Raw genomic sequence first — 22,345 nt, 5'->3', positions numbered from 1 at the left:
GGCTCCAAAGCTACAGAGAAACCCTGTCTCGAAAAAAAAAAAAGCATTTCATTTGTAAAAGGGCCCCTACCCCTACCCCTACCTATTCACAGCTTAAGCTTCCTTGTGCACCTGGAATCGGACCGACTGCTGCCTGGAAACCTTTCCCCAAATAGGACTGTGTTTTCAGGATGCTGCCAATAAACCGCCTGCCAGTAGACTCCAAGTCTGACCCAGGCTGACAAGTCAATCTGCGCGGGGTTTTCGTTCTCATGTCTGAGGTTTGCTTCCCCGTCTGACACCTTATAAGACTTCCATTTTGTTTTGGTCAATGTTGTGTTGGTGTGAAGCGACACCATGACCAGGGTAACCCTTATCACCACGGCAGGAAGCATGGTGGCAGGCAGGCAGGTACTGGAGTGGTAGCTGACAACCTGATTCACTGCCTGAGAGATTCTGCCATTGGCGTGGGCTTTTGAAAGCTCAAAGTGACACACTTCCTCCAGCAAGGTCACACCTCCTAATCTTTTGAAATACTGCAACCCTCTGGTGACCAAGTATTCAAATCTATGAGCCTATGGGGGCATTCTTTTTTTGTTAGTTTTGAGACAGGGTCTCTCTATGTAGCTCTGGCCATCCCAGAACTCTCTCTGTAGAACCAGGTTAGCCTTGAACTCACAGAGATCTACCTCCCTCTGCCTCCTGGGTGCTGGGAGTAAAGGTGTGCACCACCACCGCTCTGCTAAATTTTTTATTTTTATTTTATCTTCTATGTATGAGTATTTTGCCCACATGTATGTGTGTGTACCACATGCATTATCTTACGCCCATAGAGGCCAGAAGAAGGTGAGTAGAGTTACATACAGTTGTGAATCAGTCTCTCTGAGTAACAGCGCTGGCTGCCCTGGAATTCTTTTTGCAGAACAGTCTGTCCTGGAACTCATGGAGATCCGCCTGCCTCTGCCTCCCTAGTGCTGGGATTAAGGCATGCGCCACCACACCCAGCTCTTCATCGATTTCTTAGCCTCTTAAAAACTATTAATTCTTTGTTTCACGTGGGGAGATACATCAGTGTGCATGTGCCGTGGAACATATGTGGATGTCAGGAGACAACTTTGGGGAATGGCTTCTCTTTTTCTACCACGCAGGACTCAGGGATTGAACTCAGTTTGTCTCTCTTAAGTAACAAGAACCTTCACATGTTGAGCCGTCTTCACGGCCCACAGGCTTTCCTTTAAAAATAAAGAGGCCAACCTCAAACTTACTGTCTACCAGAGATGATCATCATTTCCTCATCCTTCTACCCCCACCCCGCACTCAAATGCTGGAATTATGGGTGTACAATGCTGCTTTAAACTGAAATTCTGGGACATGTACTTTGGTAATGCTATGGATTGATCCCATGGCCTTGTGTATGTCTGGCAAGCACCCTACCAATGAGTTACACTTTCAGCCCCAAGTTCTTAGACTTCTGGTTCCCCAAAACATCTTACAGTATAATCATTGGCAGAGGCTGTTCTAGTAGCAAATTATTAATAAAGATTTAATTTTTACTGGGCGAGTGCAAAGGTTTTGTCCTTCTGAGACAGAGCAGCCTATGTGCATCCATGGAGGATGGTTGAAATATTAATGAGTCTGCTCTTCCAGTGGGACTATATCTAAGAAATATCCAAGAAAGGTCCAGAATGTAACTTATAAAGTCCATGCCAAAATAAGGCCCCAGGGCGGCCGTGTGTGTGTGTGGGGGGGTGACATTGTGTCCCTCCATTTCCTATGCCACTGACACAGTTGGCTTTTGAAATGAGCAGAAAAACTGGCAATGGCTGAAGCCTGAGTCCTGCTTCCTCTTGTTCCTACACAGGGAGGTAATTTATCATTATTACTGTTATTACGTTTTCTAACTTTGTCTAACTTTTATTACATTTCCCTTTGACAAGTTCGTGCACGTATAAGGAGCATTTTGATTATTCTAATTCCCCCTCCCAGCTGTCATGTCCATGTCAACCTGTGTGTGTACACACCACAGAAATCAGCGTGATTTGCCTTCTGCTTTAGAAACCCATCTTTAAGACTAATTTTTTTTAATTGTGTGCGTATATATTTGTGTGTGTCTATGAGTGTCTGTGAATGTGGGTGCCCACAGAGTCCGGATGAGGGTACCGGAATCCCCTGGAGCTGGAGTTACAGGCAGTTGTGAGCCACCCACCATGGGTACTTGGAACTGGACTTGTCTTCTACCAAAGCAGCATGGGCTTTTAATCGCTGAACCATCTCTCCAGCCCCTAACAGGATTTTTGTGCCCTTTGTCACCAACGTCCTCTCCAGAGTCATGAATGTACAGAAACACCTGTAGTGGCAGAGATGGAATGTTGAAATGTATATCAGAACTTTAAAAAAATACCTGCATAGTGAAAGACATTTCTGAAGTGAAGTCGGTGTCTTAGTTAGGGTTACTACTACTATGATAAAACCAAAAGCAAGCTGGGGAGGGAAGGGCTTATCTGGTTCATAGTCCCGTATCTCTGTCCATCTTCAAAGAAAGTCAGGATAGGAACTCAAACAGAACAGGAACCTGGAGGCAGGAGCTGATGCAGAGGCCATCGAGTGGTATTGCTTACTGACTTGCTTCACATGGCTTGCTTATCTGCTTTCTTATAGAACCCAGAACTACCGGCCCAGGGATGGCCCCACCCACAATAGTCTGGGCCCGCTAACATCATCATTAATGAAGTAAACGCCTTAGAGGTTTTCCTACAGCCTGATTATTTATTTATTCACAAATTTTGTTTGTTTTTTTGAGACAAGGTTTCTCTGAGTAGCCCTGGCTGTCCTGGAACTCACTCTGTAGACCAGGCTGGCCTCCAAGTTGGAGATCCTCCTGCTTCTGCTTCCTGAGTGCTGGGATAGACCACACCGTGCACAACGTCATATCACTGATGGTGGTTTAAAAAGTGGATCCTCCCCTCTTCCACTCACACATAAAATCTAAGACAACGGGGAAAATAGCAAACAATAGTAATAATTAAAGCAACTCTCCCTCGAAGCAGTCTGAGGTAACCTGAGAAACTTCGTCATTCTCCGTCCAGGTGTGATGGCGAATTTAATCCCAGCGCTCCCAAAGCAGAGGCAGAAAGATCTCTGAGTTTCTGGCCAGCAGAGCAGAATTAGTGAGACACACACACACACACCTCAAAAATTAAAAGGGGGGGGGGGAGAAAGGGGGAAAGAAAGAGAAAGTCACCACTTCTTTTCTGTTCTGAGACAATGTTTTCCTATGAGCCCTGGCTGGCCTGGGACTCTCTATGTGTATCATGGCTAGCTCAGATTCACAGAGAATGGCCTGCTTCTGCTTCCCAGAGTGCCAGTATTAAAGGCGTGCTACTCCAGTTGGAGTGCCTGTCTGTAAAACTCGTGCCACCGTCAAGGACACTGTCAGGACACTCTTCCTCTGGACGTGTTCTGGAGCAGAGGTTCTTTGGCTGGTAGAAGGGGTCCAAGGAGGGTCACAGGCCCATCTGCTGGGAGGGCGGCCATTACGTCCTGCTCTCGCTCAGTGGCAAGTGTGATCCTGGAAGATTCTAGAGCACATAGGATAGCTGACTGAATGGAAATGGGGCTCCATGGGGCTCCACAGTGCGGCTCCCATCCGGGCATCATCTACAATAGGGTGCAACCTTGTACTGATGCAGCTGTGATCCCCCATGCACCTCAAGTAACCCCTCCTTCCTGCTTTGTCTGTCAGTGCCCCTCACTCATTGGTCTAAGTGCCCCTCACTCATTGGTCTCTAAGTGCCCCTCACTCATTGGTCTCTAAGTGCCCCTCACTCATTGGTCTAAGTGCCCCTCACTCATTGGTCTAAGTGCCCCACACTCATTGGTCTAAGTGCCCCACACTCATTGGTCTAAGTGCCCCTCACTCATTGGTCTAAGTGCCCCTCACTCATTGGTCTCTAAGTGCCCCTCACTCATTGGTCTCTAAGTGCCCCTCACTCATTGGTCTCTAAGTGCCCCTCACTCATTGGTCTGTCTGTCAGTGCCCCTCACTCATTGGTCTCTAAGTGCCCCTCACTCATTGGTCTGTCTGTCAGTGCCCCTCACTCATTGGTCTCTAAGTGCCCCTCACTCATTGGTCTGTCTGTCAGTGCCCCTCACTCATTGGTCTCTAAGTGCCCCTCACTCATTGGTCTGTCTGTCAGTGCCCCTCACTCATTGGTCTGTCTCTAAGTGCCCCTCACTCATTGGTCTCTAAGTGCCCCACACTCATTGGTCTGTCTGTCAGTGCCCCTCACTCATTGGTCTGTCTGTCAGTGCCCCTCACTCATTGGTCTGTCTGTCAGTGCCCCTCACTCATTGGTCTGTCTGTCAGTGCCCCTCACTCATTGGTCTCTAAGTGCCCCTCACTCATTGGTCTGTCTGTCAGTGCCCCTCACTCATTGGTCTGTCTGTCAGTGCCCCTCACTCATTGGTCTGTCTGTCAGTGCCCCTCACTCATTGGTCTGTCTGTCAGTGCCCCTCACTCATTGGTCTGTCTGTCAGTGCCCCTCACTCATTGGTCTGTCTGTCAGTGCCCCTCACTCATTGGTCTGGCTGGCTGGGCTTTGGCGGCATCACACTTCCGTCTGTCATTGGTGTGTATTGGTGTGCTATGTGGGGTGAAGAGACATTTGCTCACATCGTCCCAGAAGGAAACAAGTATGCACAACCACAAAACCACCAAGAGTCTGACACAGAAAACGACAGCCACTCCGGCATTAAAATGGAAACGTGGGTAGTGCACGTGACAGCCCAACGGCTGCAGAAGACATAGGGTCCAAAAGGAGTGATGATTTCTGCCGCAGTGTTGGGGGTTGGACAAGCATTGGCAGGCTTGGGGGCCAGTGAAGATGAACCCTTCTCTCATCATCAGCTTTGGCTCCACCTCCTGTTTCTCTGACAACCCTAGAATAGGAAGATTCAGTTTCAGCTTTGCCCCTCCTTAGGATTTTTTGTTTGTTTGTTTTTTGTTTTGTTTTTCGAGACAGGGTTTCTCTGTAGCTTTGGAGCCTGTCCTGGAACTTGCTCAGTAGTCAGGCTGGCCTCGAACTCACAGAGATCCGCCTGCCTCTGCCTCCCGAGTGCTGGGATTAAAGGCTTGAGCCACCACCGCCCGGCTCCTCTTTAGGATTTAAACAACCAAATTAAAGGGGTTGGGTATTAAGGCTCCACTGAGCCCCATTAACTTACTTTCTCCCAGTAAAAAGAATGAAACCTGAATTCTATCTTGGACCTTGGCTGGAGATCTGGCATTCTGATCTACTGCAAAGATCAGAACATTGGGCACCATTGTTCCTTTCCCTAATTGTTAATACAACCAGGCCTGTCAACCACCTGGCTAGAGACTCCCCTCCTCCCAAAAGTTGATTCCCTTAAAGACACGGTAAGGAAATGTCCAAAAGCTCTTCTGCCAATGCCTGGACTTCCTCTAAACCTCTACTGCTGAACATGCCTGCTCTCCTGGATCCTACATCCCAAAACACAAGCTTCTTTCTTTCTGCCCACTGTTCTTTTCCTGGAAGCTACTAAGATCTATAACTTTCCTGCTCTGTTGACTTTCTCTCAAACACTAATAAAACAGCCTTTAGTTTCCTTCTGAGTCGATTTTAAAATGCATTTGTCAGCAAGACTAAGAACCCACAAAAAGTTCCCTGGTTTCAGCAGATGCTTAAGAACAGATAGGCTAGGCGGTGGTGGCGCACACCTTTAATCCCAGCACTCGGGAGGCAGAGGCAGGTGGATCTCTGTGAGTTCTAGGACAGCCAGGACTATACAGAGAAACCCTGTCTTGAAAACCAAACAAACAAACAAAAGAACTCAGATTGGGTGGGAGGAGCTGGTTCAGAGGTCAAGCGCTCAGACTGCCCTTGCAGAGGACCTGAATTTATATCCCTGCATCAATCACCTGTAACTCCAGCTCCAAAAAATCTAGTGTTTCCTCTGGGCTCTACTGGTGCCTGTACTCACATGCACACACAGATACATACAGACACACACACAGAGACAGACACACAGATACACACAGACATGCACAGAGAGAGACACACATACACACACATACACACACACACTGTGGGAGACTTATTGCTCCCTAGATCAGTTTCACCCACTCTGTTGCACTTGGCTTCTGCTGTTCTGATCTGTCAAATACTAACTCTGCAAGGAGTTATTGCTCCATTGTTCCTGTGTTCTGAACATTCTGCATGATATATTTATGGACTTTCCACCTGTCCATTAGACCATAGTTAGGTTGCTGAGCAAGTTGTTTAGTTACCCATGTACACAAGGAGAACTTCCTCCCTTCCCTTACCCTCTATTTACCTGGATTATTCCCTTGAATAAACAAGACTTGATCAGAATCCTGCCATGTCTCCATCTCTTGTGTGTCTTGTCCCATCCCATTCTCACCCCGCCTCTGGGGTCTCCGTTGACTTACCTGCAGGCCGGGGCAGCACACAAATTTTAAAATAATTTTTAAAAATTAAAAAAAAAAGAACCTAACGGCTGTTAAGACGACCTCATGGTTGGAGGGTTGGAGCACCTGTCCTCATGGTTGGAGGGTTAGAGCACCTGTCCTCATGGTTGGAGGGTTAGAGCACCTGTCCTCATGGTTGGAGGGTTGGAGCACTTGTTCTCATGGTTGGAGGGTTAAAGCACCTGTCCTCATGGTTGGAGGGTTAGAGCACCTGTCCTCATGGTTGGAGGGTTGGAGCACCTGTCTTCATGGTTGGAGGGTTGGAGCACCTGTCCTCATGGTTGGAGGGTTAGCGCACCTGTCTTCATGGTTGGAGGGTTGGAGCACCTGTCTTCATGGTTGGAGGGTTGGAGCACCTGTCCTCATGGTTGGAAGGGTGGAGCACCTGTTCTCATGGCTGGAGCACCTGTTCTCATGGTTGGAGCACCTGTTCTCATGGTTGGAGGTTTGGAGCACCTGTTCTCATGGTTGGAGGGTTAGAGCACCTGTCCTCATGGTTGGAGGGTTAGAGCACCTGTCCTCATGGTTGGAGGGTTGGAGCACCTGTCCTCATGGTTGGAGGGTTAGAGCACCTGTCCTCATGGTTGGAGGGTTGGAGCACCTGTTCTCATGGTTGGAGGGTTAGAGCACCTGTCCTCATGGTTGGAGGGTTAGAGCACCTGTCCTCATGGTTGGAGGATTGGAGCACCTGTCCTCATGGTTGGAGGGTTAGCGCACCTGTCTTCATGGTTGGAGGGTTGGAGCACCTGTCTTCATGGTTGGAGGGTTGGAGCACCTGTCCTCATGGTTGGAAGGGTGGAGCACCTGTTCTCATGGCTGGAGCACCTGTTCTCATGGTTGGAGCACCTGTTCTCATGGTTGGAGGGTTGGAGCACCTGTTCTCATGGTTGGAAGGGTGGAGCACCTGTCCTCATGGTTGGAGGGTTGGAGCGCCTGTTCTCATGGCTGGAGCACCTGTTCTCATGATTGGAGCACCTGTCTTCATGGTTGGAGGGTTGGAGCACCTGTTCTCATGGTTGGAAGGGTTGGAGCACCTGTTCTCATGGTTGGAGGGTTGGAGCACCTGTTCTCATGGTTGGAAGGGTGGAGCACCTGTTCTCATGGCTGGAGCACCTGTTCTCATGGTTGGAGCACCTGTTCTCATGGTTGGAGGGTTGGAGCACCTGTTCTCATGGTTGGAAGGGTGGAGCACCTGTCCTCATGGTTGGAGGGTTGGAGCACCTGTTCTCATGGCTGGAGCACCTGTTCTCATGATTGGAGCACCTGTCTTCATGGTTGGAGGGTTGGAGCACCTGTTCTCATGGTTGGAAGGGTGGAGCACCTGTTCTCATGGTTGGAGCACCTGTTCTCATGGTTGGAGGGTTGGAGCACCTGTTCTCATGGTTAGAGGGTTAGAGCACCTGTTCTCATGGTTGGAGGGTTAGAGCACCTGTCCTCATGGTTGGAGGGTTGGAGCACCTGTCTTCATGGTTGGAGGGTTGGAGCACCTGTCCTCATGGTTGGAGGGTTGGAGCACCTGTCCTCATGGTTGGAGGGTTGGAGCACCTGTTCTCATGGCTGGAGCACCTGTTCTCATGATTGGAGCACCTGTCTTCATGGTTGGAGGGTTGGAGCACCTGTTCTCATGGTTGGAAGGGTTGGAGCACCTGTTCTCATGGTTGGAGGGTTGGAGCACCTGTTCTCATGGTTGGAGGGTTGGAGCACCTGTTCTCATGGTTGGAAGGGTGGAGCACCTGTTCTCATGGCTGGAGCACCTGTTCTCATGGTTGGAGGGTTGGAGCACCTGTTCTCATGGTTGGAAGGGTGGAGCACCTGTCCTCATGGTTGGAGGGTTGGAGCACCTGTTCTCATGGCTGGAGCACCTGTTCTCATGATTGGAGCACCTGTCTTCATGGTTGGAGGGTTGGAGCACCTGTTCTCATGGTTGGAAGGGTGGAGCACCTGTTCTCATGGTTGGAGCACCTGTTCTCATGGTTGGAGGGTTGGAGCACCTGTTCTCATGGTTAGAGGGTTAGAGCACCTGTTCTCATGGTTGGAGGGTTAGAGCACCTGTCCTCATGGTTGGAGGGTTGGAGCACCTGTCTTCATGGTTGGAGGGTTGGAGCACCTGTCCTCATGGTTGGAGGGTTGGAGCACCTGTCCTCATGGTTGGAGGGTTGGAGCACCTGTTCTCATGGCTGGAGCACCTGTTCTCATGATTGGAGCACCTGTCTTCATGGTTGGAGGGTTGGAGCACCTGTCCTCATGGTTGGAGGGTTGGAGCACCTGTCCTCATGGTTGGAGGGTTGGAGCACCTGTTCTCATGGTTGGAGGGTTGGAGCACCTGTTCTCATGGCTGGAGCACCTGTTCTCATGATTGGAGCACCTGTCTTCATGGTTGGAGGTTTGGAGCACCTGTTCTCGTGGTTGGACGGTTGGAGCACCTGTTCTCATGGTTGGAGGGTTGGAGCACCTGTTCTCATAGAGGACCCATGTTAATTTCCCAGTACCTATCTGATGGCCCAGAACTGTCTATAACTACATTTCCAGGGGAGTCTTCTGGCCTCCACTGCCACCAGGTGTGCATGGGGCACACAAACATGCATGCAGGAGGCATGTATACACATAAGCCTAAAGTAATCTTTAAGAAAACAGACAACACAGCTGAGCTTCAAGGTCGGGTACAGATTCCTAGGACAGGCTGTGTTAAGCTGTCTTCCCTACCGACAAAAGTCAGAGGCAGACTGACCCATACAGGAGCTCCCTGCCTCGTGAAGTTGAACCTCACTGCCCAAAGCCGGAAGGTCAGAGAGTTTGGAACTTTCCACCAATTCCTTCAAGGTTGTTGTGCTTCAAACAAAGGCCCCTAGGCAGTAAAGTTCTGCTTGCTCAAGGTTATTGTCAACAAGTGTGGCTAATTGCCAGCCTTTGTGCTCCAGGAATAGAGCTGTTCCTACCTCAGACAAAAATGTAAGGATCCAACTAAGTTCTGGGTCCCTCTATAAAAATGAGTTAGGGTTCCACCCAGGGAGTGGTTTGTGTACAGAGTGACTCGTTTTTTGTTTTTGGTTTTGTTTTTTTTTTTTTGGTTTTTCGAGACAGGGTTTCTCTGTGGTTTTGGAGCCTGTCCTGAAACTAGCTCTTGTAGACCAGGCTGGTCTCAAACTCACAGAGATCCGCCTGCCTCTGCTCGTTTTTTGCTGTAGCAACAGAATGTTTAACTATGAATGAAGCCTGTGACCTTCAATTGGTCTCTTCACGGTAATGCAGTCTTTTGTCTTACTCCTACGGTTTGGGGTCAGGGGTATTTTAAGCAGTTGTAAACTAAACACGGGAGAATATTCAGTACTCACTGGAACTCCCTCCCAATATTATCCTATGTTTCTCAGTTTTATTATTTTCACTTGTGTCTTAATATTCTTTTCTATATTTATAAATCCCTACGCCCTTACCCTGGAAAAGGGTATTTTTGTAGAGGCTAGTCTCCGACAGGAGGAAAAGAAGCCCTCAAAGAATGAGAACTTACAATGTGGAATTAGATGCAGCACAGAATAAACTGTAAAAACAAACAAACAAGCCCCCATTTTCACTGTGTGCTTAAATCTGTGTTAGGATGTTTCCCTAATAAGTTTCATCTCTACTTTGAAAACAAATTCTATGGGGTCCCAAGTAGGAATGTTTGCTCTGCAAGCCGGACGACTTGTGTTCAACCCTGTAACCCACATAAAAAGTCACGTGTCACGGCTCACATCTCTAACTCCAGGGCTTCTAAAGCAAGATGGGAAGTGGAGACAGGGGATTCAGTAGAAGGTACAAGGGTCAACTTGTAACAGTCTGTGCTGTCCCTTTAAGAGACAAGACAAGCCCAGTACCTCCCCCACTGAGGCAAGCTGATCAGCTTCCAGTGGTATCCCTCTCTCTCTCTCTCTCTCTCTCTCTCTCTCTTTCTCTCTCTCTCTCTCTCTTTCTCTGTCTCTCAGAGGCAGCTTCTGTCTCTTCCTTCTCCCCACTTCACCCCTTCCCCCTTCTGTTTCTCTCTCTCTGTTCTTCCCCCCTCTCCTCTTCCTTTCCATAACCCACTAAATAAATATTCAACTTCACTCTGCATGGCATGCCTATCACCTGCCACACGGCTTCCTGCCTGGGATCCAGCTGCCTTCGTGGCCTGCCATGATCTTGGGACCCGCTGCCCACTGCCTGCCACCATTCAGGGACCTGCAGTGTTTTACTTAAACCATTACACAACTGACCTGGAGTATTCTGTGCAGCAACAGAAACAGGAGATGCCCTGTCTCAAAAACCAGGTGGAAAGCTATCCCAAGATGGTGTGTGCACACCCTGGAGCTTGCAGGCCTGTGTACACATGCACACACACTCAAACACACAACTAATAGATAAAAAAAAAATTACATCCTGGACTGGAGAGATGGCTCAGCGGTTAAGAGCACTGCCTACTGTTCCAGAGGTCCTGAGTTCAATTCCCAGCAACCACATGGTGGCTCACAACCATCTGTAATAAGATCTGGTGTCCTCTTCTGGCCTGCAGAACACTGTATACATAATAAATAAATAAATCTTTTTTAAAAAAGATTTGCCTTGTAGGGAGGAAAAAAATCTTACATCCTATGGAGAAAGGAGCGTTTACCTGGAGCTCAAGGGCGTCTGGTTAGTAGACTCAGGTGGACTTGGCATTGGTGTAAAGTAATCAAGTCACCAGCACTCCTAACGCCAGAGGTCAGCACTGGGTCATGTCTCACACTAGTTCACAGACAACAGGTGGATGTGGAAGTGAAAGAAGCCTATTGCACAGCAAGGGAAAGAGACAGAAACAGACATGAGAGGATCCTGACCTGCATGCAAAGGATCTGGGATTTGGATCAGGATCGGAGCTGCTTGGGATGAAGATTCCCAAGACTTGGTTGCCCTTGTCCAGTTGTTTGGGGCTCAGAAAAGGGTTTTAAAGGCAGGAACAGCCAGTCATCAAGGTCAGCAGTCTGCTTATGGTTCTTCCAGGAACCAGGATGTGGTTATCAAGTGGTTGCATCAAAGACAAGCTAACTCCTCCGCTCACTGTGGTAACAGGTGGTCAAAGTAGCTCCTGCTGGTCTGCGCCTCGAGTTAGCCACAGTTTTGTGTAGTCCTTTCTCACTTTGGCTTTTCTCATCAGCAAACACGCACATAACCTTTGCAATTTCTACAATTAGGTAGTAAAAGTCACGGAGGTTTTGGTCTTGGTGGCAGTCTCGGATGATTTGCTCTGAGGAGGAAGTCCTTAGACCTCAAACCAGAGACTGAAATGCCTGCTTAACATATCAAAGCAGACGCTGGAATCCAGGTCTCCCAGGATCCCTTAGTCCCTACCTGTTGCATGGCCCTCCAGGAGGGCATGCTCCACTTCCTACCATAAATTTCTACAGTCCAGGGGCTAGGATGCCCTTCCCTATATAATCCAACCATTTTTTTCAGATGGAAACATCAATTTTAATAAATAACATGTATATATAAATAACATGTGTGTATACATGAACTTACAAGTACAAACCCGCATCTGCATGTATAAGTTTATAACAGACCTAAGCATCTTTACCCAGGGAAAGGCCATGGGCATTGCTGGTCTTTGAGCTCAAACACAGGGTGATGAGATTTTTCTTTTTTCTCTCTCCAGTTGCTCCCAAAAGACCCTGCATACTTGGGTTAGCTCTTTCTCCCTCCTTATATTTCTGAATCCTGAAGAACCCATTTGTTCTCTGTGTGTGTCTGTCTGTCTGTCTCTGAGTACACTAAAGTGCAACCAATAAGACAGAGACAGCTTTCTGACGTCTGTCCTCCCGGGTCACGTCAGATCCCCAGGGTGCGGTGGGGGGCAACTATCACTTCACAGTCAGGTTACTTCTGAGATGAGACAAAGGGACGAAAGAGAAAGTGGTCACCCGAGACTCTTTTATGGGGATCTAAGTTCAAAGACTTAAAGTGAAATTAATAAGCACATATTGCTTATCCTCACAGATTGTTTTACATAATAAGAATCTCTACAGTCTTTCTCTCTCTTTTACACACACTCAGAGACAGACAGACACACAAATCCAACCATTTTGGTTACTCTTTCATCTACCCCTTACCCTCCTGGTCTCTTGGTCTGGTTCCTTTCTTCCCTCCCCTCCTCTCTCCACTGTGCTATGCTATGGAATAATCCTTTTGTACACAGTGTATATATATATATATATATATATATATACACATATATATACATATATATATATATATACATACATATCGCTGTGATTGGTTTAATAAAAAAGCTGACTGGCCAATAGCTGAACAGGAAAAAGTTAAGCAGAAAAGTCAAACTGAGAACAAGTTGGACATACAAAATGGGATAGAGGTAAAAGCCACAAGCCTCGGGGCAGCACAGAGATTAATAGTAATGAGTTAAGTTGTAAGAGCTAGTTAATAACAAGCCTGAGCTATTGGCCAAGCATCTATCATTTATATTAAGTCTCCTAGTCAGTTATTTGGGAAGCAGTAGTTGGGACAGGAAAACTCCACCTACAAATGGCACCCGTCATCTGCCATAGATCCACATATGACCTGAAGAAGCTTTTAAAAAGGTTCTAAATACATAAAAACGGAGTTAAACTCAGCTTCCTAGTCTCGTGTCTCTCATGCTGGTCATGGTACAGAGACACATCTCCTGGCAGCTGCCAGTACACCATGAGCTAAGCTGCATAGTGGGTTGCTGCAGTCTCTCACATAAGCAGCAGTACAGAGAGGCATCCCCCAGCTGGTGCCTTCAGGCTTAAGCTGCCAATGCAAGCTCTGACAGCATGCGACATGACAGGTTTTGAGTTTTTGCTCATGCAGACAGAAAAGGTTACAGATACGTGTGAATATATGTTGCTATGGTTGGTTTAATAAACAAGCTGACTGGCCAATAGTTGAACAGGATAAAGTTAAGGGGGAAAGGCAAACTGGGGATGATGGGATGAGGAAGGGCAGAGTCAGAGGAGTTGCTAGCCAGGCAGAGAACGAGTTGGACACGCAAAATGGGATAGAGGTAAAAGTCACAAGCCTCGGGGCATCACACAGATTAATAGAAATGGGTTAAACTGTAAGAGCTAGTTAGTAATAAGCCTGAGCTATTGGCAGTGCATTTATAATTTATATTAAATCTCTGAGTCAGTTATTTGGGAGCAGGTGGCTGGGACAGGAAAACCACCTACACTCCTTCCCTCACATGGCTTACTTAGTCTGGTCATGGTCACTCTGGATTCTCCCAAATGTCTCTGCCTCTGGCCATGCTCTCCCTTTTATCTATAATTAACTTCACTCTTCCATATGGGGAGCTGGCAGAGTCCCACCCGAAGAGGATCTACAACCTCTAGCCAAAGGGCACAGGAATCAGCTAGGAAGTGGATACTGGAGCCTTACTCAAGCCTTAGACTAATTACAGTGAATGTTTTCATTAAAATATGTTTAAATCCGAGTGTGTCAGGGCATACCTGTAATCCCAGAACTCAAGAGGCCGAGGAAGGAGAGTTTGAGGCTAGCCAAGGATAGGAAGCAAATTCCGGGCCAGCCTAGGCTACATAGAAAAATAAATAAATGTTCTGAGAACATCTAGGTTTATGATTGATTGGTTGATGGATTATATTGATTGTGACACTGGAATTCAACTCGCCCCCCAGCTCTGACAAGTTTGGTGAATTTGTTAAGTATCTTTAAACAGTCTTGGCTTTAGTTCACAATTTGTCAAGCAACAGTATATACCCCAAGTAAACAACAGGGATTTGTTGTTGCTGCTTTGAATGTTCTGTCATTTTTTTGTTTGAGACAGGGTCCCCTATGTTGCTCTGGCTGTCCTAAAACTCTCTACATAGCCCAGGCTAACCTTAGACTCACAGAGATCTTCCTGTCTCTGCCTTCTGAATGTTGGGATTAAAGAAGTGTGCCACCACGCCTGGCTTGGTGTGTGTGTGTGTGTGTGCTTATGTGTGTCTGTGTGTATGCACAGGCTCAGTGGCGTGATGGGGTGGGGCATACACACCAGGCAAGTGCGTAGATCAGAGGACAGTTTATGCAGTTGGTTCTCTCTCTACACCTTTCTGTGGTTCCTGGGATCAAACCTAGGTCTGCCAGGCTTACAGTGCAAGCGCCTTAGATCATGGAGCCATTCCACAGGCCCTTTTGTTGCATTTAATTTGGGGGATTTTTAATTTTTGCACCAAGAGGCTTTTCTGTGCCGTTGCTTACTTCTGTATTTTAATGACATTCAGGAGCTTCAGGTGAGCACCGTAGCTTTGAAAACTTCCCTTGATGTGGCATTTCATTGGAAGAACTCACAGCTGGGTAACTGGGATGTTCAGTGTTAGGTCTCAGGCTGCCCATCTATCTAGAGATGAGCTCAGCCTGGACTGTAGGATTCTGGTTGTTAGGTAAAAGCCAGTGTCGCTCAGGAACTTGTGAAACCTCTTCCCTGGTGTGGCTACTTCCCTACAAGCAGATGTGAAACAGCAATGATTTCTGAAGATGAAACCTAAGGTTTTAACCGATGCTTAAGACTGAAAATACCATGAGGCAGAAGGACCAGGCCAGCCTGGGCTACAAAGCGAGTTTGAACTCCCAGAGTTACATAAACTGTGTCTCAAACAACAAACAAAAGGTGCTACTGCCGCACGCCTTTAACCTCAGGAAGACACAGGCAGATCTCAGATTTCGAGGCCAGCCTGGTCTACAGAGTGAGTTCCAGGACGGCCAGGGCTACACAGAGAAACCCTGTCTCGAAAAAGCAAATAGCAACAACAAGCAAACAAAAACTTAAAATGTCAAAACAGAGCCAACTGCCAAGTATAATATGGTGTGTGTGTTTCTTGGGTTTTTGGTTTGGGCTTTGTTTTAGTTGTGGGGTGAAGCTGTGGCTCAGTAGTAGAGCATACACTGAATATTCCTAAAGGGCTGGGGGTCAATGGGGGTCAATACCCAACACCACCAAAAACTTCCTGGGAAGTGTAATATTAAGTCTGAATCAAACATCTTAGCTCACCAAGTCCCCCCACCCTTGGTACTATAAAGCATGACCTCAGGCCCTCGTGCAAACTGGACACTGACTCTACCACTGAGCTACATCCCTGGCCTTCAGTTAACCCTTTACTGCACACACATCTCACACACTTTGAAAATCTTCAGAAAGTCTAACTTTTTGGCTGCTCTAAAATGAAAGAAAAACTAGTAAGAAGGCACAGCTGGTAAAACCTGGTGACCTGAGTTTGACCCCAGAACCCACATAAAAAGCTGAATGCAGCCAGGGTAGTGGAGGAAGTGCACGCCTTTAATCCCAGCACTCGGGTGACAGAGGCAGGCAAATCTCTGAGTTTGTGGCCAGACTGGTCTACAAAGTGATGAGTTCCAGGACAGCCAGGGACGCACAGAGAAACCCTGTCTTGATAAACAAATAATAATCAGCCAGCATAAACTGGCCACAGTGGTACATGCTTTAAATCCTAGTTCTACAGAGGTGGGAGGATCCAGCATTCAGGTCATCTTTGGCTACATAGTGAGTTCAAAGCCAACCTGGGCTACATGAAACTGCATCTCAGAATTAGAAAGGAAGGAAGGCAGGCAGCAAAGTGGGGGGGGGAGCTGGCGGGATGGTTAAGCAGGTCCACATTTAAAGGTGCTTGCTACCCTGATGACATGAATTTGACCCCACACAACCAACAAGGTAGAAGGAAGATGCCCCTTTGTGCATGCCCTGCAGACAAAAGCCATCCTCAGACATGCACAAGTTCGAGACCAGCCTGGGCTACAAGAGTTCCAGGACAGGCTACAAAGCTACAGAGAAACCCTGTCTTGAAGAGAGAGAGAGAGAGAGAGAGAGAGAGAGAGAGAGAGAGAGAGAGAGAGAGAGAACGTCTGGATAAGTTTTAAGGTTTTTTTTTTAAGTAAGTGTGCGTGTGTGTGTGTGTGTGTGTGCAATTGTGTAGGTTTCAGACCTTTTAGAGCTAAAGTCACAAATGCTTAGTGTAGGGTAAAAGGGCCAGCCAAAGAAACCCACCCTGGGGCTGGAGAGATGGCTCAGTGGTTAAGAGCACTGACTGCTCTTCCCGAGGACCCAGGTTCAATTCCCAGCACCCACATGGCAGCTCACAACTGTCTGAAAATCCAGTTCCAGGGGATCTGACACCTTCACACCAATGCACATAAAATAAAGTTAAATAAACCATAAAAAAAGATTTAAAAAAAAAGAAACCCACCCTGGCCCTGAAACCAGAGCCAGGGAAAGAAACCCACCCTGGCTCTGAAATCCAAGCCAGTGAAAGAAATATTTTAGCCCTGAACCCAGAACCAAAGAAACACACCCTGACCCTGCCTGAAACCAGTGCCAAAGAAACACATGTTGGCCATAGAAGTGGAAGAAATATGCCCTGGTCCCGAAATTAGGGTCAAAAAGTTTAAAAGGGCCAGTGAAAGAAACATACTTTGGCCCTAAAACCAGAGCCAAATCTGCCCCTGACCAACTAAGCAGAAAACCAACCAATTCCTGAGCAGAAAACCAACCAATCCCTGACCGTGAGATCTAGCCAATCTGAGTTCACGAGACTAAAATCTGACCAATTCCCACCCTCAAAACCTTTTCCCTGGAAAAACTCTGCCCCTGAGAAGCCCTATATAAGCCCTGCACCTGTTCCACTGGCTGCTGCCTTCCCCACCCTGGCAGAGGCAGCCGCTCTCCTGGATTCTTCCCTCCCAATAAGCCTCTTGAATGAGGGTTAGGTGAGACCTTCTTACTTCGCTGGGGGGGGGGGAGGGGGGCAGAGCAGAACTGTAAAAACTTCGCTGGGGAAACCCTCCCCTACCAGAGCAGAGCTGTTACATTGGGAAACCTCTCCCTGGAGCAGGGCTGTGAGCTTCTATGCGATATTCCTTGGCTCCCGACTGCCAGAATAAGTTCCCATCCGAGCTGCAAGGCTTACCCTTAGGGCCTGCTAGACATTAGTGCTGGGAATCAACACAGGGCCTCGGCAAGAGCATTGTGTGTTTTTAACAACTGAATTAACTCTCCAGCTTCCGACAATTTGTCAAATGAATAAATGTCCCAAATACTCAAAATCCATTGGATTGAGCTAAACTCCAGTCAGCTCCTGCCAGCATGGCCCTTGGACAGCTTTCTCCCTCGTTTCCCCAGCTGTAAAGTGGAGATGTCAGTAGTTCACTCTTCCCAGACCTTGTTAGGAACACTGCTGAGAGATGGGAGGGCACAGCTGATGCGCCCCTAATGTATGCTGCATGGGGGAACAGTGACGCCCCACGTTGGTGTCCTTTATCCTCCCCTGGGCATCAGGCTTTTCTGTCCGCTTACAGAGAAATATAATCCTGGAGCTCACTCCTAAATGCTCCTTAGGGTATAGAATGAACTGGACTTTTAACCCCCTTTGGAGACAGGGTCTCATGTAGCCCATGCTGGCCTCAAACTCATAATGTAGCAAAAAAGAAAAATGCCCGTGAGCTGCTGGAATTGCTACAGATGGGCATAATCATACTGGCTTTGGAAATGAATGTATAAGTTAACACACATTCAGTGTGGTTTATGGGACAGTAATCGCTCCCTGAGTTGGTAGGGTGTGTTGAGGGGAACTATCCCATTTCAGAGGCTAGAAGAGATGCTGATTTCCCCAGGACCACGCTGGCCAGCATCAAGCAGTAGAAACAGAGAAACAGCAAACAGCATGGATTAATATTGTAGAGCTAAGAGGCAAAAATTCTAGCTTTTCATAAGTGAAAGAAAAACGAAGTTCGCCAAAATGTGCCAACCTCAAATCCACTGACATGGTTCCTGTTGACTGATCTTGTGGAAGGAGCCTTGGCATCTCTGCTTCTTCCCTCAGGCAGGAAGTTAGGGCGAATGTTGAAGGACCCTGGAGTTCCTGAAGTCCTTAGAAGTGCGCAAGGATACACGAAAGCTCTGCCTTCCTCCCCTCACTCCCTGCATCCTTTGTGGAACAAGCATGTGCTTTAAAAAGGATGGCTCAGAGGTGAAGAGCACTGGCTGCTTTTTCAGAGGTCCTGAGTTCAATTCCCAGCAACCACACGGTGGCTCACAACCATCTGTAATGAGATCTGGTGCCCTCTTAGGGCAGAACACTGCATACATAATAAATAAATAAATCTTTAAAAAAAAAAAAGAAAGAAAGAAAACAAAAGAAATGATCCCCAGTACTGGTGCATAGCAGGAAAGCACCATACCACTACACAGACCCTCCATCTAGCCTCAAAATTGTGGGCCTCTGCTTTTCAAGTAGTTGGGATTGCGCCCAAGGCTTCTGGAGTGTCAGGCAAGCACTCGTCAACTGAGCTACATCTCCCTTAACTGACTTTGTGTTTGGAAAAAAAAATACAGAGAAAATAACCTTTGGGGTGTGTGTGTGTGTGTGTGTGTGTGTGTGTGTGTGAAAACAACGCACAACATTCATTTCTAAGTCACATTTGTTGTTGTTTTCTTTTTCTTGAGACAGGGTTTCTCTGCGCATTCCTGGCTGTCCTGAAACTCATTCTGTAAATCAGTCTAAGCTCGAATTTACAAACACCCGCTTCCTTCTATCTCCCAAGTGTTGGAATTAAAAGCCTGCGCCACCACCGCCAGGACACAACCTCATCCTGCCATGTACTTTGTAAAAATTAATCGAACACGTCGTCCAAGTACATTTTCTCCCGCCTTCACTATTAAGTCAACCTTTCAGCCTCTTGAGGGGGGCGTGCGGCGCAGTGGTACAGACTCTTTAAGGTACAGCTCAACACCGCACCCCAGACCCAACATTCTGAAACCGTTGGGTCTGCGAGGACGGCTATGGAACTCTCTGTATAGGACTCGGGGGCCCAAGGCTCCCGAGCTTGGCTTTATAAACGTTCATCCTACCGCTGGATCCCGGAACTCAATCAGGTAGGCGCCTAGTCTCTGCTCAGCGCTTCAGGGCTTCTAGCTGTGCGGCCGGCACCCCCAAGGCACGACCCCACGCTCAGACGTGCCCGCGGCGTGTTCTTGTGGAACAACCTCCAGGTCGGATTTTCCCACGAGAAAACTGGTTCCGCGTTTGCGCGGGCGCAGCCGCCGAGAAAGGGGGCTGGTGGGGGGAGGGGGGTCTCCATCCGAGGTTGCACGCCCACGGCGCGAGGGATGCTGCCGCCCACGCGAGGACTCCCAGGGCTCCACCCGCACCTGTTCCTCCCCAGCCTTGCGCGCCCGTGTTCCTCGGGCCGGGGACACTCACTAGCTGGAAGTCATCGCCGATTTCTCCGGCCACCTCTCTGCCGACTGCCCAGGGCGGGTCCCGACAGAAGCTGGAGGAAAGAGCTGCAGGACCGTACCCGCCCACATCCCACAGCCCCCGCCCAGGTGCTAAGACCTTGCCTTGCGTCCCAGCTGCTCTCCAATAGTTTTGTCATTATTTGGGTTGGTCCATTGTGACTGTGAGGCGACAGTGTCTCATGCTCCGGGAACTAGATGGTCCTTGCAGCGACTACCACCCCAGCCTTTCCTACTAGAAGAGTTGCAAGCTCAGTTCTTTATAAACTACAGTATCTCCCAAGGACAGTTTTGAGGCTTGCTGTAGATGAAGAAATTGAGCCAAGGTGAGGGTAACCAAACTGTAAGCAGAGTAACCGGACCTCAACTCACTTTGGGTGTATTTTATGTCCCTTAGGTTCAGGGCTAAAAATTCAAGCAAGCCACCTCTGCTTACTCCCAAGCCAGACCACTACAACTCCTTGGTGGGTAGGTCTTTCTTCGGGAAATTGCGTGGATTCAGCATTTCCCCCAAACTCCAGGGGATAGACTAGAACTAGGTGAAGTTGGGCCAAGTCCCAGTGTCCCCCCCCCCCCCATCAGAAGCTCCAGGGTATCCTCGCCGCTGCGGGGCGGATCCTTGCTCGGCTTGGTTGTAACCTGCGTGCGCGGTGCTGGAGAGTTCCAACGCGCTCCCCCTCCTCCTCCCCCGCATTTCTCCCGAAATTAGTCCTCTTTTGCTGCCTCCTCGGCTCATCAAGCATTTCTGTCCACCCTACGGAGAAAGTCTCGTAGCCCACTCCTAGATCTCCTGGTCACCTCCGCCCCTACCTGCCTTTTCACAGTTCGAATTTCAGCTCGCCCTACCTAATTCGGCCTTTGCCCTACATCCACCTTTCCCCCCAACACTCAACCGCAAATCGTCCTAAGACCCCAGGAAAGTAAGGAAAGCAAAGCGGCAGCGGTAGTCCAGTCCCTCTTGCAAGGACCAATCCGATCACATGATGCCTTTGTGCTTGGTTGTTTTTTTTTTTTTAAGTGAATTTCTCACGAAATTGTTCCGCATTTGCATTTGTGAAACCCTTTTAGAAGCCGTTGGGGGTGGTTTTCCTTGGGCCCTTCTCTAATGGGATTGTACTGTTTTCGCTCTGACCCAGCCAAATTGCATGCCTACGACTAGTTTCGCTGAGAAAGGATAGACAGGATCGCACGGGCCCTCTGTGAACGGGCGGTATGCATTTCATACCGTGCCGCCTCGCAAAAAGGAAGTAAGGTTAAAAACAATACAATCCTAAGTATGCAAAACTCGAGGAGACCTGGTCAGTCGTCAACTTAGACCACGAAAGCCAGAGCTGTCAAATACGGGCTGCCCATGCATGCTTCTGTATTGCTACTGCATGAATTTCATTCAAATTTCAAGTAAGCAAAACCAGGTGCCCACGGTGGAGTACACCCTGGCACTTGGATGGTAGAGGCAGGAGAACCAGAATTCAAGCTCTCTCTTAGTTACAGGTCAAAATACAGCCTACAGAATGGGGGCAGTTTTTGCCAAGCGGTACACCTGACAGGATTACTATAGAATATACAAATAACTCAAAAAACGACCAAAATCTTTTTTTTCCTCATTTCAAGTCCACCATAGGTTTTTTGTTTGTTTGCTTGTTTGTTTGTTTTGGTTTGGTTTTTGCTTCTTTATTTCCCTCTTTTCATGGTGGGTATTTATTTCTGGGTATTGACAGGTGACTCTCTGCGGTGCCTATTAGCACGCCAAAGTGCATGCTGGTCCCCAGGCTTCCTTCGTTTCACAACTACCTGTGGTTCTTCTCAGCTTTTCTCACCCCACCCCCTATCCTAAACTTCTCCAGTCATGGATTCCGTCCCTCACTTTCTCAGTCCCTTATAACCCTGCCGTTTTTAGCTCTGCACGCACTTGGCTCTTGATTTCTCTTTTGTCTTTCTCTCTTAGTCCCCTCTCTTGCTCCTTTTCTCTCGGTCGCCCCCACCCACCCACCAACCAAGTTCAGTCTGCCGGCTACGGCTACGTTTAACTTACTAATCTGTCATGCGCTCTGGACTCTTCCAAGTGCCTCTGGCTGTACTCTCCCTCGAAGCTACAATAAAAACCTTCCTCTCAACCATACCTTGGAATGGTCTCGTCCTCACTTTATATATCTGATGCTGAAACCTTCCGGGTTGACATAAATAAAGCCCTTGTCAAGAGGCCCCTGCCTCCTAGCCGAACCTGCTGCTGATTCGTCTCTCCAAAGGTATATATTGGATCCTTTGTTTCTGCTGGCTTCTGTCATCCTCCAGATTTGACTCCGAATTCTAGAGTTTGCCTCTTCAGCGGCTTCTTGCCTTGACCTGCTATGCTTCTCCACAGTGATGCCAGGCTCTGGGAGCCTGCTACAACCTTCTGGAACCCAGGATGTGGACAGGTGCTGTCACTGCCTTCACCAGTTCTCTCTCTCTCATCTCCTGGGTGAGTGTCAGCCTCTAGCTGCCTGCTTTGTCTCTCTGTGGGCTTGCTGGCTGCGGGAGCCTGCTATCGCTATGAAAGCCACACAGGTGTGTTAGGGTTGGTCCCTTCCCCTCCAGGTTCC

At 48.2% G+C, this 22,345-nt stretch overlaps 1 protein-coding gene across 2 annotated transcripts in view; it reads right to left on the bottom strand.

Moving 5' to 3' along the window:
- B4galnt2 (beta-1,4-N-acetyl-galactosaminyltransferase 2 (SID blood group)) overlaps positions 1 to 19,774 on the bottom strand; it is a 46,790-nt gene extending 27,016 nt beyond the window's left edge. The window contains exon 1 of one of the 2 annotated variants that reach the window (XM_075942259.1): positions 19,729 to 19,774. In XM_075942259.1, the coding sequence (XP_075798374.1) occupies positions 19,729 to 19,742 (14 nt within the window). In that variant the 5' untranslated portion in view covers positions 19,743 to 19,774. Of the gene's footprint in view, positions 1 to 19,676 lie in introns of both variants that reach the window. The other variant, XM_075942260.1, reaches the window with a different exon arrangement.
- Positions 19,775 to 22,345: the final 2,571 nt, after the last annotated feature.

This window comes from Microtus pennsylvanicus, chromosome 11, assembly GCF_037038515.1.
Source record: "Microtus pennsylvanicus isolate mMicPen1 chromosome 11, mMicPen1.hap1, whole genome shotgun sequence".
Lineage (NCBI taxonomy): Eukaryota > Metazoa > Chordata > Mammalia > Rodentia > Cricetidae > Microtus > Microtus pennsylvanicus.
Note: the sequence above shows the minus strand (reverse complement) of the source record. Positions and strands in the feature narration are given on the sequence as shown.